The sequence below is a fragment of the Kwoniella shivajii genome, chromosome 11 (genome assembly GCF_035658355.1).
Source record: "Kwoniella shivajii chromosome 11, complete sequence".
In the NCBI taxonomy this organism is placed as follows: Eukaryota; Fungi; Basidiomycota; class Tremellomycetes; order Tremellales; family Cryptococcaceae; genus Kwoniella; species Kwoniella shivajii.
In genome coordinates, this window is record NC_085918.1 from 1,069,227 (window position 1) to 1,083,410 (window position 14,184).

Here is a 14,184-nt window from a genome sequence, read left to right on the forward strand (position 1 = left end):
TTCACAACAGCACAGCACGTTATACAGTTAAGCTGATAGGCGCAGCCAGAAAGTGTCATCAGACTGACATAGGCACGCGTTCCACGCGATTGAGCCCCTTCCGCGCGACGGATTGGCCGTACTCTGTTATTGACGATATCTTTGTTAGTTTACGCATTTCATATCACATTCTCAGAAGGACAGCGACTATATCAGGTTAAGAGCAAATAATGTCACAAGGAGGATACGCCGTTGTAGATGTCGATGATGAGGTGCGTTCGTAGTTAGCATTATCTGATTGGCAAGTACTGATAAACCAATTCCTGCTAGATCAATGACCAAGGGAATGGTCTCGAATTCAAGAGTGAGTCTGGCGATAATCTGCTTCTTGTCTGACTCGGGAATCAGGAAGCTGACTTTTGTCCTCAGCTTTCTTACCGACCGACACTCACGCACCTCGTGCGACCTCACCATCGCCTCCAGACGTACCTTACAGTCCATTCAATTTAGCATACTACCAAACCTACTTCGATGTGGAGACCAATACGGTTCTCAAGCGAGTTGGAATGGCCATGATTCCGCGTCCGGGTTTCATAGCTGAAAACTGTGACGGTCAAATTGATCTTTACGGTATGTCTGTTCTCGTCTATTAGGATGATAAGAAGCTCACTGATTCTATACTAAATTTGACCTATATGCTTTTTAGGCCCGTTTTGGACATTGACAACTTTGATTTTGACACTTTACATCACATCGACACTGATCAGCTCAATCTCTCAATACCTCGCATCATCCCACGCTAATTCCAATCTTCCATTACTATCAACAGCAGTGTCAGTCATTTACTTTTACGGATTAGGTTTACCGGCTTTATTGTGGGGTGCTACCAAATGGTTGGGAGTAGGAGAATGGGGCGTAGCCGAAGCATTGGGCTTATATGGTTATTCAATGGGAGTATATATTCCTATTAGTTTGTTGTGCCTTGTTCCAGTAGGCATATTGAGATGGGTACTGGTGTTTGGAGGGGCAAGCAGTTCAGGTTACTTTTTGTGAGTAGCATCATCCAAGTGCGATTGGACTTGATCTGACGTCTAGACATGGTTGTGAATAGGGTTCAAAACATCTATCCTGTGCTTGCTTCTGTAAGTTATATTCTGCAGGTTTGAAGACCGGCTCCAGCTGATAATACTGATTATGCAGGCCGACAACAAAATGACCCGCCTCCTTATCATCGCTGTGATCGCTCTACATGGAGGTATGGCTTTGGCCATCAAAGTCCTTTTCTTCTCGTGAGTGTTCCGTGCTTGGGGTTTGGTTGAAGTGAAATCCTCTGATGAAGCATTACAGAAATTCGACGATTGGGCCTGATCCATTACCGGTAGATCCCCTGTTCTAAATCATGCATGATAAACATAAAATGTAAATGTAAGAAAATCAATGAATATACAAGGATTACAGGATCATCGTGACCTTTTCTATCTTTAATTATTTGATCTAAAACGGAACGTGTTGCATTTCACCCGCTGCGAGGATATCATCATCGAAATTTGCGTCATCGTCGAAGGAATCATCATTACCGTTTTGAGCTTCGAGGTCGTTCTGATTGCCGAAAAAGGTATCTGCTGTATGATCTTCTTGATCTTCATCATCAAATGATCCGGGCATACTGATCTGTGATTTCTTGTCGTCATCGTCACCTTCGCCCTCACTAAAATCGTCCGGTGTCATGGATGGAGCAAATAGTGGACTGGATGGACGTGACGAAGGTTCACTCGTTGGTAACAAAGGTTGCTTCGATCCTCGACGACCTATTCCAGCAATCTTGCCCAGCACACTTAGTCGGCCTGAAGTGTCGGATCGAGCTGACAAGGCGGGAGATGGAGGTGACAGATCTGGAATAGGAATATCCGCGATATTGTCTCGCCAATAGTTGAAATCGGTATATTCAGGTTTGAATTTGGTGCTAACGGGAGGGAATACCTCATTCACAAGATCGTTCTGGGAATATCAGCGCTTGACCAAATCCCGTTGACTCACAAGTTGAATATAACTTCCTGTATGCCCTGCTGCTGAAAGTAGCTCTGTCTTGACAACTCCTGTCGAGTCGATGGTGTATATTTTAGCAGCCGGAATTCCGACACTTCGATAACTCATTGCATCGGTTATTCGATTACCAAAACCAGCAAAGAATGCTTCTTTGGCTTGTTCCCCGAAAAGCCGTTGAATATCCCTTAGACAGGCCATCTTGAACAGCTCGGGTTTTCGCATGATAACCTCACTGCAAATGATCAGCTGGCTTTCGCGGTGTGCAAGTGCATGATACTAACCGGTGCAAGCTGGCCATCAATCGATCGGGACTCATGATCACTGGTCCCTCAGGTAGACGGTACTCGCCCTGAATTATGGTCTTTAGATATTGTCGCGTTGCATCCGCCTGTCCAATAGCTCGAGAAGTAAGATACAGCATTTTGTAGCCATTGTTACAGACATCGGTGTAGAGTTTTGCGATACCAAGGTGCGTCCAATCTCGACCAATGGCCGCGAAGACGTGACCGAGAGCGTCAGATCTACAATAGTCAGCTGAGGATAGATTCAGTAGTAGCTTACTTTGTAATAGTCCCATCGATATCTGATATCACGACTTGATCTGTCTCCTCCCAGAGGAACAAACGAGATGCACATGTAGCCAGACCAGAATACGAAGAAGTGACTGAGAATTGCACGGTATTGGGACCGGGTTTCAGTTGTAGCGATTTCTGGGGTTGTCAGCTTGTAGCTTCATTGCGTTCTACTCACAAGCTGGTCAGATGACAAACGCAGTGTTTTTGCATAGTGTTTACCTCCGGTTGTAGCATCGTCCACAGGCGCAGGCGCAGGCTGTTCAGATTCAACTGCTGGAAGGGGCCGTACCTCATTGATAGGAGAGGTATTGGATCTCGTTAGTTGAGCAGGTGCACCTGTTGAGCTACTTTGACCTCGTCTCCACCATCGAGACCAGCCATATCCAGACGATGGTCTGTCTGGAGGTTGGCTGGTCATACCAACGTCGGAAAGTGCGGGTAAAGAAGGACTGGAAGGGGGTGGAAGAAGTGTACGACGATACATCGATAAGGCATACAGCAGTCGATAGTCTGTGGACCATGTGCGATATCTCAATTTGGTAAGCTGGTTTCCGATAGATCAGAACTTACATTGAGTTGTACTTCACTATCAAGCGAGGATCATCGACGACTTGAGGGTCCTCAATAAACTTCTGAAACGTTATTCTGTTACGAGTAAATTCTGCTTCGTCGTCCTATACGATGCATTAGCTTGACCCTGTATGGAGATTGGATGATGAACTCACCTCTGAAAAGCCTTCGGCAATCGACAGCTCGAAATGGTGAGAGTGATCTTGCAGTTCTAATACAAACATATAAGGGTTCTCCTCCACATTTTTCAATCTGCCAATAGTTCCCGCTGGGTTTTCAGGCAATGTTCCCGAGCGACTTCTACCCATCTCTACACCATGCCGTCTGCCCCAATCCCACTGCATATCCATAGCTGTTCTCGTTGGAGATCTAGGTCCATCAGAGTTGATGTCTTGTGGTGGTTCCGAGTGTCCTCTATCGAATCTTCTTGATATTGACTGAGGCGTTAAATGTACATTGGCGAGAATACCAGGAAGATCAGGGTCAGAAGCCATTTCGGGAGCAGGAGAAGGGAGCGGAGTATCATCTGGGTCGCCCGAAGGAAGCTCGGAATCTGTCAACCTTGATGCAGGTAATGCTGGTCGGGATTCGTCAGGCAACTGCACAGCCGCTAGCAGATCCTGAATGAAAGTTTCGCTTTGAGGATCGCTATCTTCTGATGAAGGGGATCCAGGATTTCCACTCTTGGCGCTATGGTAGCCTGCCATATCCAACACGACATCTCTTCCATACAATATTGGTGGACCTTCACCTTGACCAGGTTCTACTCTCGGCAGCATGCCATCGGATCCTGCCTCATGCCTCTCAGCAGTCTTTGCGTCATGACTTGACAATGTGTGATCTCTTTCAGGCATATCTGATGATTCTCCCGGTTTAGTCGTGAGTGGATTAGGCTGTTGATTGGTTGTGGATATCATTGGTTCATCCTTTGCTTTTGCTTTTGCTTCATCATTGGCCGGCTGCTTTGAGGAGTCGTCTTTCGGAGGGGAACCGGATCTACTGTTGGAAGGGGATGAAAGGAAAGGTATATTGGGTAGTAGAGAAGAAGCCGAATGAACCAATGAAGAGCGCTTGTTTGGTGAATCTTTCGGTGGTGTGTCGGCTGATGAGCTTGCGTCTAAATCAAGAAAATCAACATCCCCCAGAGGTTCTTCATGTTGTACACGTTTTTCTGTTTCTCCAAATGGTTCTTGAGTAAGGGAATGATGGTGAGGTTTCGGTTGAATATCTTCCTCTTCATGATCGACATGAGTTGATGGAAGATCAGTCTTCTCATGAACATTAGCTTAAATCCACATACAGGTTTATACTCACCTGAGTGGGCATAACGACAGGACTTGTCAGGAGATCCGCCGGCACTTGCTCATCCGTCTCTACTACGAAGAAAGCTTCTCCGGTTTCACCAACTTTCATCACAAAAGGAGCGATATGAGGAGCGGGCAGGTTATTGGGAAGTCGAATGGTCACTGTCTTTTCTGCTGCTCGGAGTACTTGGAGTTTACCAAATCTGACGTGAAAGGGAGATGAGGAGAGTGTGACTGTTCCTTCGCTATCTACATGACGAACGACTATAACATCGATCGCACCGGAAAGAGTAGCCGGGTTGATACCAGAGTCTGAAAGTCAGCAAGAATCAAAAGCATATTTACTCACAGTAGTTATACGCTTTGGAGAGGTACTGCATGTTGACCGATGATCAATCTCGCAGAGGTCACCCCTAAGTATTGATGGGGTATATTTGGCCACCTCTGGGGCGGGGAATTCGGAATGGGTGACAATATCCGCAACTACCAAAAATACTGAATGGACTTTGATATATAGATGACACACGAATTGATGCAGGGCGGTGAGGATTTGGTCGATGTCGATGAGCACTGAAGGTACTTTCACCTGTTGTGAGACCGCGAAGTTATAATTTCTATGAACTCAAAATCTCGTTCATGTTCAAGATTCGAATATACTCATCCCAAAAGAAGAGGGATGTTCAGTTAACTTACGGTTAACTCGGTGAACGACGTCAGCGGTCACGACCGCGTAAAGAAAGAAAAACATTCGCACGTGGCAGTATTGGCCCAACGAATTATGGTGCAAGTTTATGCAGAAAGAGGATCTATGCATATAATGGAAATGAGGACACAACAATACAGCAATTCTAGGCTAGAAGCGGCATCGTCTTGTGTTGAGTTATTCGAAATTATATATTGATGGGGGAAATGATTGATGATTTAAGATTACGAGATCCACAACAATTATGGGAATCACCTCCTCTGACCGACTGCACGATGAATAAAGACTTAATTACAAAACGGAAAAATAGATGAATTTAGAATAAGATACTCATGATTTTCTGGTACTTGGATTCGACCTTGAACGTTTCATTGTCGATAGCTTCAAGCTCATCGAGTTCTCTTCGACCAGTGTGGAAGTCAATCTCATCAAGAGGGATCATCTTGGTCTTTTTGACGACCTTCCAACCGGCCCAGCAGACGAAGAAGAGAAGAAGGGCTAAGGAATGTGGTGTCAGCATGAATACCTATACAATCACGGAGCTCTTCTACAACTCACAGACATAAGCGACAAAGAAGTTTGAAGTGTTCCAATTACCTTTGAGGAAGACGGGGAATCCGTTGAACTGCGCCGTACATGGATTGTTAGCAAGCAGTATAACAGCTTATAAAGAAAATAAACAACTTACAAGCATGACAAGGGTAAGGAATATAAATCCATACCACGACAAATAAGGTTGAAGCGGAGCTCGGTAAGGGAAATCATCTCGGGTCAAACCTTGTCTCTTGAGACCGTAGTAGAATCGAAGGTAAGAAAGGAGAATGCCCCTATGGATGAACACATTAGTAAGCTCCATTAGGGTGAAAGAGAGCTTGCAGACTCACCACCAGGTGATGACACCAGTAACAGCAGATATATTATAAAGCCAATTGAAAGCTGTAATAGCGGTATCTCCACCAGTGTTGAGATAGGCGAGTAAACCGAATAATCCAGTAATAATTACACAGTAGATTGGGAGACCTCTCTTTGTGCATTTTCTGAAGATCTTTGGCATTTGATTTTCCAAGGCTAAAGCGTAGAAGGTACGAGAAGCGGCATATAAATCTGAATTACCAGCTGACCAGGCGGCAACGAGAATGACAGCGTTGACAATTGAAGGAAGAGCTTTGATTTGTGCGTTCTGAATGGCAATGACAAAGGGTGAAGAAGCAGCAGTTCCGGTACCGTTGAGAAGATTAGGTTCAGTGTAGGGTACTAAGACTGAAATGATGAAGATACCGGCAATGTAGAAGAAGACCAATCGGAAGAAGACACGCTTGATAGCTTTTGGGACGGTCTTTCGAGGGTTCTCAGCTTCACCAAGGGTAGTAGCGATGATTTCGGTACCGAGGAAAGAGAAGGCAGCTTGAATGAAAACGTTCCAGAAGGCCAAGAATTGTCCCCATCTTCCGCCAATAACTCCATCTCCTCCGTTGATTGATATCGAATTGAATGGTCCCGGGTTTCGCCAATATCGGAAACCGATCTTATCATGAGTGGGTCCACCTCCGCACATCAAGATGACACCGAGTATGATCAAGCCCACGATTGTGACTACCTTGATCGCTGAGAACCAGAACTCAGTTTCACCATATACTCTGGCACCCAAAAAGTTGACTGCCCAAATCAAGACGAGACAAACGGTGATATAGACAGCAGCGTTGGTGGTATCATCCCAGTAAGAAATAACAATGGCGGCAGCGACGATTTCGACGGGAATAGTGATAGCGTACGAGTACCAATAATTGATACCGGTTGCGAAACCGAGAGCAGGATCGACAAAACGAGCCGCATCTAGACTGGGTGGTTAGAGCTTGCAAGAGAGCAATATATAAAGGCATGAAAAACTCACAATGGGTGAAAGCACCTGCTACTGGGAACAATGAAGCCATTTCTCCTAAGGCAACCATCATCGAATATCTGTTGATGAACCCTCAGTCAGATCGCTTCACGAAAAATCAGTCGCAATCACTCACACAATAGATGACATGAAGATGTAACCCAACCACAGACCGACAGGACCACCAGTGGAGAGAGCTGAACCTGAACCAACGAATAGACCTATTGACATGAGAGTGTGAGCCAAAACCGCTCAGCGCCCAGCTGAAATGTAACTCACCAGTACCAATAGCACCACCTAGTGCAATCATTGCCATATGTCGTTGTTTGAGGGTACGATGCATATTGCCATTTACCTGGTTGGCCGCTGATTTCGATTGATTAGTAAGAAGGGATACATTGCCGATGTTCTGAACAGTTGACTTACCTGGACCGTCAACCTTTTGGTTTTCACCATTGTATCCAGCTTTTTCACCTCTGTCTCCATTAATATCAGACACAAAAGCTTCTGGATGACTTTCAACTTTCTTTGGTGCAGCGACCAATTCATATGGAGGCACTGGAGCCATATCTATTTCTTTCCCCGACATTTTGCAAGGTGTGGATTCCTCTGATGAGTAATCAGATAATAACCAAAAAGAAAAAGGAAATCGGGTTTATAGCTATTACTCTATGCTTCTATCACAGATGATCTTTAAGGACTTCTATCAATGTGAGTTGTAGCAAGTAGTTTGTTACCACAAGTTTTCCTCTTGGGTGCAAATCTGGGTTGTAGGCTTTCTGTTGGTTGGTAATTTTTAGACTTCGCTTGTGATGCGTGGTTCCTGAATATTATTACTTGGATTTAAGCGATGTTGAGGTCTTTCGTTATGTTACCCAGACTTTGGCTGAGTTTGACGAGTCGTCAAATGTCACGAGATCAATGCTGGTTGTTGTTATCCAGTACAAACAGCGCTAATATCTTCGCCTGTATATGCCAGTCAAAAGATGATCTTGTCAAAGTGTGGACGGAAGTGCCGGTGGATAGGTGAGATACTCGATGAACGATTCCGATTCAATCTGAATCAGCAGATTACAGTAGTGACAATGGTACGATTATATCGAATCGACGGGTGGAACATGAGCTCAGCCACTACATGTATATATGGAAAGTTTCTTATCTTTCTATGACTCGTGGTTACTGTCATGCTCCACATGATATTTTGACCTATCACAATATGTTCGTATTCTTTTTTCACCTCTTAGCCCGGACCAGCGGCGATGAGAATGAAAGCGTGAGAACGTCATCTGATAAGCCAAAAAATTTCTTATCCCCGGTATCCAATCAGAAGTGGATCTCCATCACAAGGTGCTGATGCCCCATAGCATGGACTTGAGCCCTGTTTTTTTAGACCTTGTTATCATGTGTCGCAAATTGATGGTGAGGAACTCTAATTCACAAGCGAGGAATCAATTCATATGGAATAAATAATGCGAATCGATTCGTAACCCGAGATCAACGAAAATTCCATCGAAAGTCTTGTGGGAACCCATAAATAGATTTTAAGCCATGTGCTGTACTCCACTTACCGCCTTCCGATCCCTTGGAAAAAAAGGGAGATCTCATATGTTGTCCTGAATTTAAATGCCTTCCCCTTCCCCCTCCTCTTACGCTTAAATCAAGAAAAGGGTCATCCACAACCGCCCGGTGTTGCTTCTTGTTAATAGCAGTATTCTGAAATCTCCTTGACTTACGAGATAAACGTAAACAAAAGCGTCCGGCATCATTCATGATCCGCCCGAAACGCTTTGCAACGTACATCTGCTTATCAGCCAATTGTCACTCGTGTATGCATATGTTACTATTTTGAATTATGGGAAATTTACAGGCTTCGGAGTACGAGCTGCTACGAACGACTGCATCACTGGACATGACTTACAATAAATGAAAATTAGGATCAAGGGATTGAGCCAAGGTATTCTGATGTTCGTAAGGTGTAGTTGTGACACCAGGAGGTACACCTGGCCAGTTCACCCAACCTGGTGGATCGTTGCGCCCATGTCCATGGACAGGCTCATTGGTACTTCCCATACTGCTATCTAAAGGAGAACTCTGAAAACTTGCGTTGTCCACCGAACGTCTGTTTCCTTCCCGCTGACCAACAGTCTGATTCAGTTGGCCGATCGCTCCTTCAGATTGATCGTTCACGATGGATGGCGCATTCCTATCGGCATTCCTATCGGTGGCGAGGCGTACAGCATTTTCTGCAGGGTTATAAGGTCTTGCCATAGTGGGATAAGCCACCTGCCAAGCGGGAGGTTGAGGATGCGCAACGTTAGGCAAAGTATCTCCGTCAGGCAGTGGATGACCGAGTGTATCCATTTCAGCATGTTTCATCAGCATTTCAACCATTATCAGATGACGATGTCCAATTGCGTATCTATTGGTCATCGCAGAGAATGCCATCCTAAGAGTTTACTATATTAGCATTTCATCCGGGCGAGGCAGTAGATACTCACTTAAACACGGCAATCTCGGAGCGAAAGGTATATGCCGCACCGTAATCACCACTCTCAAGCGCTCTCTGGAAGAACGACAAAAGTGTTCGAACAGCTGTGAAGAAGTAGCTGGGAGCAGGATTAGTGTCTTGTTTGAATAAATGTTCACAATGAACTCACACTGTCGATACAAATCAGCATACCAATCATCACGGTGAAAATAACCATGACTCACAAGAACAGATAGGCATTACCATGTATGATATATCCGCATTACTGCTCACGACCAAGTAAACGACGTTAAGAACGGCCCTTGCCTCTATCAATAGCCTTGAGACCGCAGGGCAGGATGGATCGCTCCAATCGGCAAACGGTTCGTGGAGGAATATACTGGCGACACGAGGAATAAGGTGTGCCGACTGCGCATTCACGGTGAGACCATGGGAATACCTGGGATTGAGAATCACTCACGATGAGATCTGCATCTACACCCTTAGCGTATCCTTGCAGGTACTGTACAGGATCGCGCAGAGACACAGGGAAGTGCATGCTACACAGGTGTCAATACTGTAGAGGTGCGTGATTCAGTGACTCACTGAAATGATGCAATATCGGAATCGATATCCGTAAACTCGGTGGACTGTTTGACGAGCACTCGATCAATAGGATCGAGCCCTCGGCATCTCCGGATGAATTGAGTTGACCGAGCAAGTAAGGTGATACCTAAGAAGTCCGAGACCCGCTTAGCCTATTCATGGAAAGTGCTGAAATCGCTCACCTTTCAGCATCATATTGAATCCATCTGCGACCGGGTGACTAAAGTATTGTAAGTGTCCAGAGCTCAGGTATTAAAAGCAACACCTACTGAGTATACAGATCCTTTGAATGGTAATTTTGAGGATTTTCAGGGATATAATCCTACGTCAAGATTCAGCAGAAAGCTTGCAAAGAGCTTGTACCGAAATGGAACTCACCAAGCCATCGAAATCTCTCCTGTGACAAGGCATCCTTGTTGTCTTATTGAAATCTGATCAGCTTGACTCGATTGCAGGTGGTTGAGCTTACCATTTCAGCGATGGGAAGAGTATTAGGCCATCCCGACGAGGCCGCCGAGAGACAGTCATAGGTCATGATATAATACATGACAGCGCGGCGCTCTTCTCTTTCTGCGTCGTTCACGGGAGGCGAGAGGATCGATTGTCGAAGAGCTGGCATACCGAAATCATCGGGTTGGTGATCGAGTAGCCCGAGGCATATGGCAAGTCGACCTCCACTACCGATTGTGATCCATCCTTCGATCCATTTTGCACTCGATTGACCCCAATGTCCCATCACAATCTGCACAACCGATCAATACAGTGCCCCGGTGCAAAACGACTCACCATAGCTTGTAGCATATCAAGTAGACCTCTGCCGCTGACATGTTCGAACTTCATGGCATTCAGCGCATATCTCGCGTTCCTCTCGGAGAAACACGTTTCGTCCGCTGGATCATCATTTGGTAGCCCTTTCCCATTAGCACGTTTGGCATCTTGGTTTGTCTTCTCAACCGCCTCTGGGACTGGCCTACATTTCACAGCTGCGGTATATCGGGCAGCTGTTGCGCAGATGGCGTGAAGAAGCGCAACGTGTGGGAATTGCGAATGGGTGGGTGGTAAAGCTAGACGTGCAAGGAACGATTGACGATGGAGAACTCGATGAACAGAGGGCACCATGTTGAAAAACGTTTCGACTCTGCAAGTCATTAGCTCGTGCACTGCTTTCATAAAGGGATACTCACAGGTGATCGAGCATAGCTGAATAGACAACGTCAGTAAGTCTTCATGTCCAGATACGAATCACACTCACAAGGCGTTGGAAGTTTAGGCGGCCAACCGGGAAACAAGATATCCAAGAAAGGTCCACTGAATCTTCCCGCTTCTGCATCAACATCATCCGTGTTAGGGGGTTGAATAGAGCGTCTTGTAGGGTCATCTCTCTGAGGCGTTATTGCAGGTGCAGATTTGGACGCCATGTTGGTAAAGTTCATTGGACCTTGAAAGGCGCCATCGTATGGGAGAGCCGAGAAGCTGTCCGAGATGGAGGACGAGACGACTTCTGGGGGGATATACGGTGCGTTGAGGAAGTCGGCAGGGAACTGATTAGGTGAAGGGCCGGACCATGTGGATGTGTCTGCAGGATTTAACTGATTGCTTTGATGAACAGCTGTATGGTGATGAGACGGTATTGCAGAAGTGGACACAGCTGAAGCCTGCTTGCTAGACTCATTTGTTGCTGCTAATGCCTGTTGCAATTCGGCTAAACACCAAATAGTGAGCTTAAAGGCCTGGCAAGCGACGGGAAAGGTGTACTCACCAACTTTCTGTTCCAGTTTCTTGATGACCTCTTTGGGATCCTGGTTAAACCCGGCTTCCTTCCTCTTCGTTCCTCTTGGAAGATCCGGCAGGTTGTTTGAAATTGTGCTTTCTGTTGGTGCCGAGTGATTGACTTGTGGAGGGTGACCATGGTCGTCTTCTCCGTCATCCCCATCATCTTCGTAAGAGCATTGTACACCTTTTGAATCTCTTGAATCGTCCGGTTGCGTTCTAGCCAAAAAATGATAACTTCTGACGCAAGATGAACAGTGCGGTTTACCGGCATCACATTTTATCCTTCTTCTACGACAAGGTAAACAAGCCGCATTACGTTTCAGTTGAGGTAATGTACGATTGAGCTTTCTCTGTTTCGGTTTCGGTGCACTGGTCGTCGTTGGGTCGGTGTTGTTGCTTGTATTGGACGTACTCGGTGATACTGTTGCTGCATTATCCTGAGGCACCATTGTTGGGTCAAAGCCTGGGTATACTTCTTGTTCAGGGGGACAGATTAGATTTGTAGGGAAAAGAGTACGAAGAAATTGCTATATTATTGCTCTGTCGGCAGTGTCATGCGTCGCTGAATGAGTGGTTGACCGATGAAAGGAAGAGGTGGTCGAGAGAATGAAAGGATGGTTGTCGAAAGGCGGTGGTTGAACGGTTCATTCAGCTAATCGACTACTGTGACGGTGTATTCCAATGAAGGAAACAGGAGAAAGAGGAGAAGGGGGATTTGGACTCATGAGTTTAGATTAAGCTTTGACCCATTTCATCATCATTCATTATTTCCTTGTTGCATACCAATTGTGATCGAAGCACGCGGCGTCGCCCGAAGTGATCAAACAGGATCTGATTACAACCATCTCAGATCGAACGACTAATGCATAATTGATCCCGCTAATGATCAATACAAAAGGGTCTTGAGACTCTTCTAATACTACCCAGTGGAATATCGTGAATGTTAGAATCCAGTTTTACCGAAACGAAAAGTCATTTTGACATCTCATCTGCCAACAACTCAGTACTCGTGTCGACTCACTCTCTCACACCCCCTTACCCTGTACAGTAACGCATAATGACGTCTTTAGCTCGATACCTCCGCCCACTTGTGATACAACGAGGACCGCTTGTGAAATCTGGTCTGGTGATCGGGACCACACTCGCTTCCTCATCTTCGACCTCAGCTTACCGGAGGACAGGTGAGATAGGTAGGAGAAATTACAATTCGACACCTGTTGTAGCAGCGACTGTACAGGATGGACCTGCTCTGACACAGACCAACCGTACGTTCTCATTGATATCATCCAATGACAAATGTACAGATATTTAGGCTGATTGTGAATCTCACAAATTTCGTAGGAGCCGAAGTAACCCTTAGGAGATTTTGGAAGACTGTTCATATCAAACAAGATGAATCTGGACAATTCCAAATAACGTTGGATCAAAGAGCACTGAAGACTCCTGGAGGAGCGAAACTATCTATACCAACCCAACGGAGATTATTGGCTTTGTTGATAGCGAACGAATGGGAAAATCAAGATGAAGTGTTGAAACAGCATGCTTTGCCAGTTGTGAGTAGATCGCGTATGAGATGCTTCTACGATTATGAAAATGATTTGTTCCTCTTATATAGACTTCGTTGGCTTCGAGAGCAATTGATGGATTAGGTGAAGGCGCTATAAGGTCAGGTGTCATTGATCAAATGATGAAATACCTAGACACAGATACTATCTTGTGAATAACACCATTTCTTTGGGTGATTATTGTGTCATATACCTTGACTGACGAGATCATACAATGTGACATAGATATCACAGCGATACTCCTCCAACTCTCGTTAAAATGCAAAAACAACATTGGGATCCATTGTTTTCATGGTTGCTTGAAGAGTATAATGTGACTTTGAATCCAGCAGAAGGGTTCAGTTCACCCAAACAGAGTGAAGAAGTAAAATCAAAGTTGAAAAACGTACTGGAGGAAATGGATGGATGGGAATTAGCAGCTTTCGAAAGAGCTGCTTATGCTTCCAAATCATTCGTTATCGCGTTGGCACTGTGTAAGGGTAAACTTTCGGCCAACGAAGCTGCAGATGCAAGTCATGTGGAAGTGAGAAGTCAAATCGAAAAATGGGGTGAAGTGGAGGATAGTGAGTTTGTGATCACATCATCGATTGGGGTAACGCTAATGGTCATGTGTAGCACACGATGTGGACTATCAAGATATCCGAAGGGCATTAGGAAGTGTTGCTTGTACATTGATCAAGGCATAAGCACAGAGGGCAAAAGCATAGCTGAGAATAA

At 45.4% G+C, this 14,184-nt stretch overlaps 5 protein-coding genes across 5 annotated transcripts; 2 read left to right on the forward strand and 3 right to left on the reverse strand.

The window, feature by feature from the left end:
- Nucleotides 1-209: 209 nt before the first annotated feature.
- IL334_007810 (uncharacterized protein) lies at nt 210-1,375 on the forward strand (the record flags this gene model as incomplete). Its single annotated transcript, XM_062939499.1, has 7 exons — nt 210-251; nt 310-343; nt 409-609; nt 686-1,028; nt 1,091-1,121; nt 1,180-1,268; nt 1,327-1,375. 7 exons carry the CDS (start codon nt 210-212, stop codon nt 1,373-1,375), a joined length of 789 nt encoding a protein of 262 aa, XP_062795550.1.
- Nucleotides 1,376-1,473: 98 nt separating this feature from the next.
- IL334_007811 (uncharacterized protein) lies at nt 1,474-4,854 on the reverse strand (the record flags this gene model as incomplete). Its single annotated transcript, XM_062939500.1, has 8 exons — nt 1,474-1,959; nt 2,017-2,257; nt 2,307-2,559; nt 2,820-3,049; nt 3,171-3,274; nt 3,326-4,438; nt 4,485-4,723; nt 4,824-4,854. The coding sequence occupies 8 exons, from the start codon at nt 4,852-4,854 to the stop codon at nt 1,474-1,476; spliced, it is 2,697 nt and encodes an 898-aa protein (XP_062795551.1).
- A 639-nt stretch (nt 4,855-5,493) lies between these two features.
- IL334_007812 (uncharacterized protein) lies at nt 5,494-7,645 on the reverse strand (the record flags this gene model as incomplete). The annotated part of the gene is made up of 8 exons (XM_062939501.1): nt 5,494-5,675; nt 5,736-5,802; nt 5,866-6,004; nt 6,062-7,010; nt 7,069-7,136; nt 7,193-7,277; nt 7,336-7,422; nt 7,483-7,645. The coding sequence occupies 8 exons, from the start codon at nt 7,643-7,645 to the stop codon at nt 5,494-5,496; spliced, it is 1,740 nt and encodes a 579-aa protein (XP_062795552.1).
- Nucleotides 7,646-8,970: 1,325 nt separating this feature from the next.
- Nucleotides 8,971-12,351, reverse strand: IL334_007813 (uncharacterized protein; the record flags this gene model as incomplete). The annotated part of the gene is made up of 13 exons (XM_062939502.1): nt 8,971-9,502; nt 9,555-9,662; nt 9,765-9,952; nt 10,005-10,083; nt 10,130-10,256; nt 10,312-10,349; nt 10,399-10,451; nt 10,508-10,549; nt 10,599-10,871; nt 10,916-11,267; nt 11,314-11,329; nt 11,382-11,831; nt 11,889-12,351. 13 exons carry the CDS (start codon nt 12,349-12,351, stop codon nt 8,971-8,973), a joined length of 2,721 nt encoding a protein of 906 aa, XP_062795553.1.
- Nucleotides 12,352-12,959: 608 nt separating this feature from the next.
- IL334_007814 (uncharacterized protein) lies at nt 12,960-14,153 on the forward strand (the record flags this gene model as incomplete). Its single annotated transcript, XM_062939503.1, has 5 exons — nt 12,960-13,167; nt 13,244-13,455; nt 13,518-13,618; nt 13,693-14,030; nt 14,083-14,153. 5 exons carry the CDS (start codon nt 12,960-12,962, stop codon nt 14,151-14,153), a joined length of 930 nt encoding a protein of 309 aa, XP_062795554.1.
- Between the last annotated feature and the right edge of the window lie 31 nt (nt 14,154-14,184).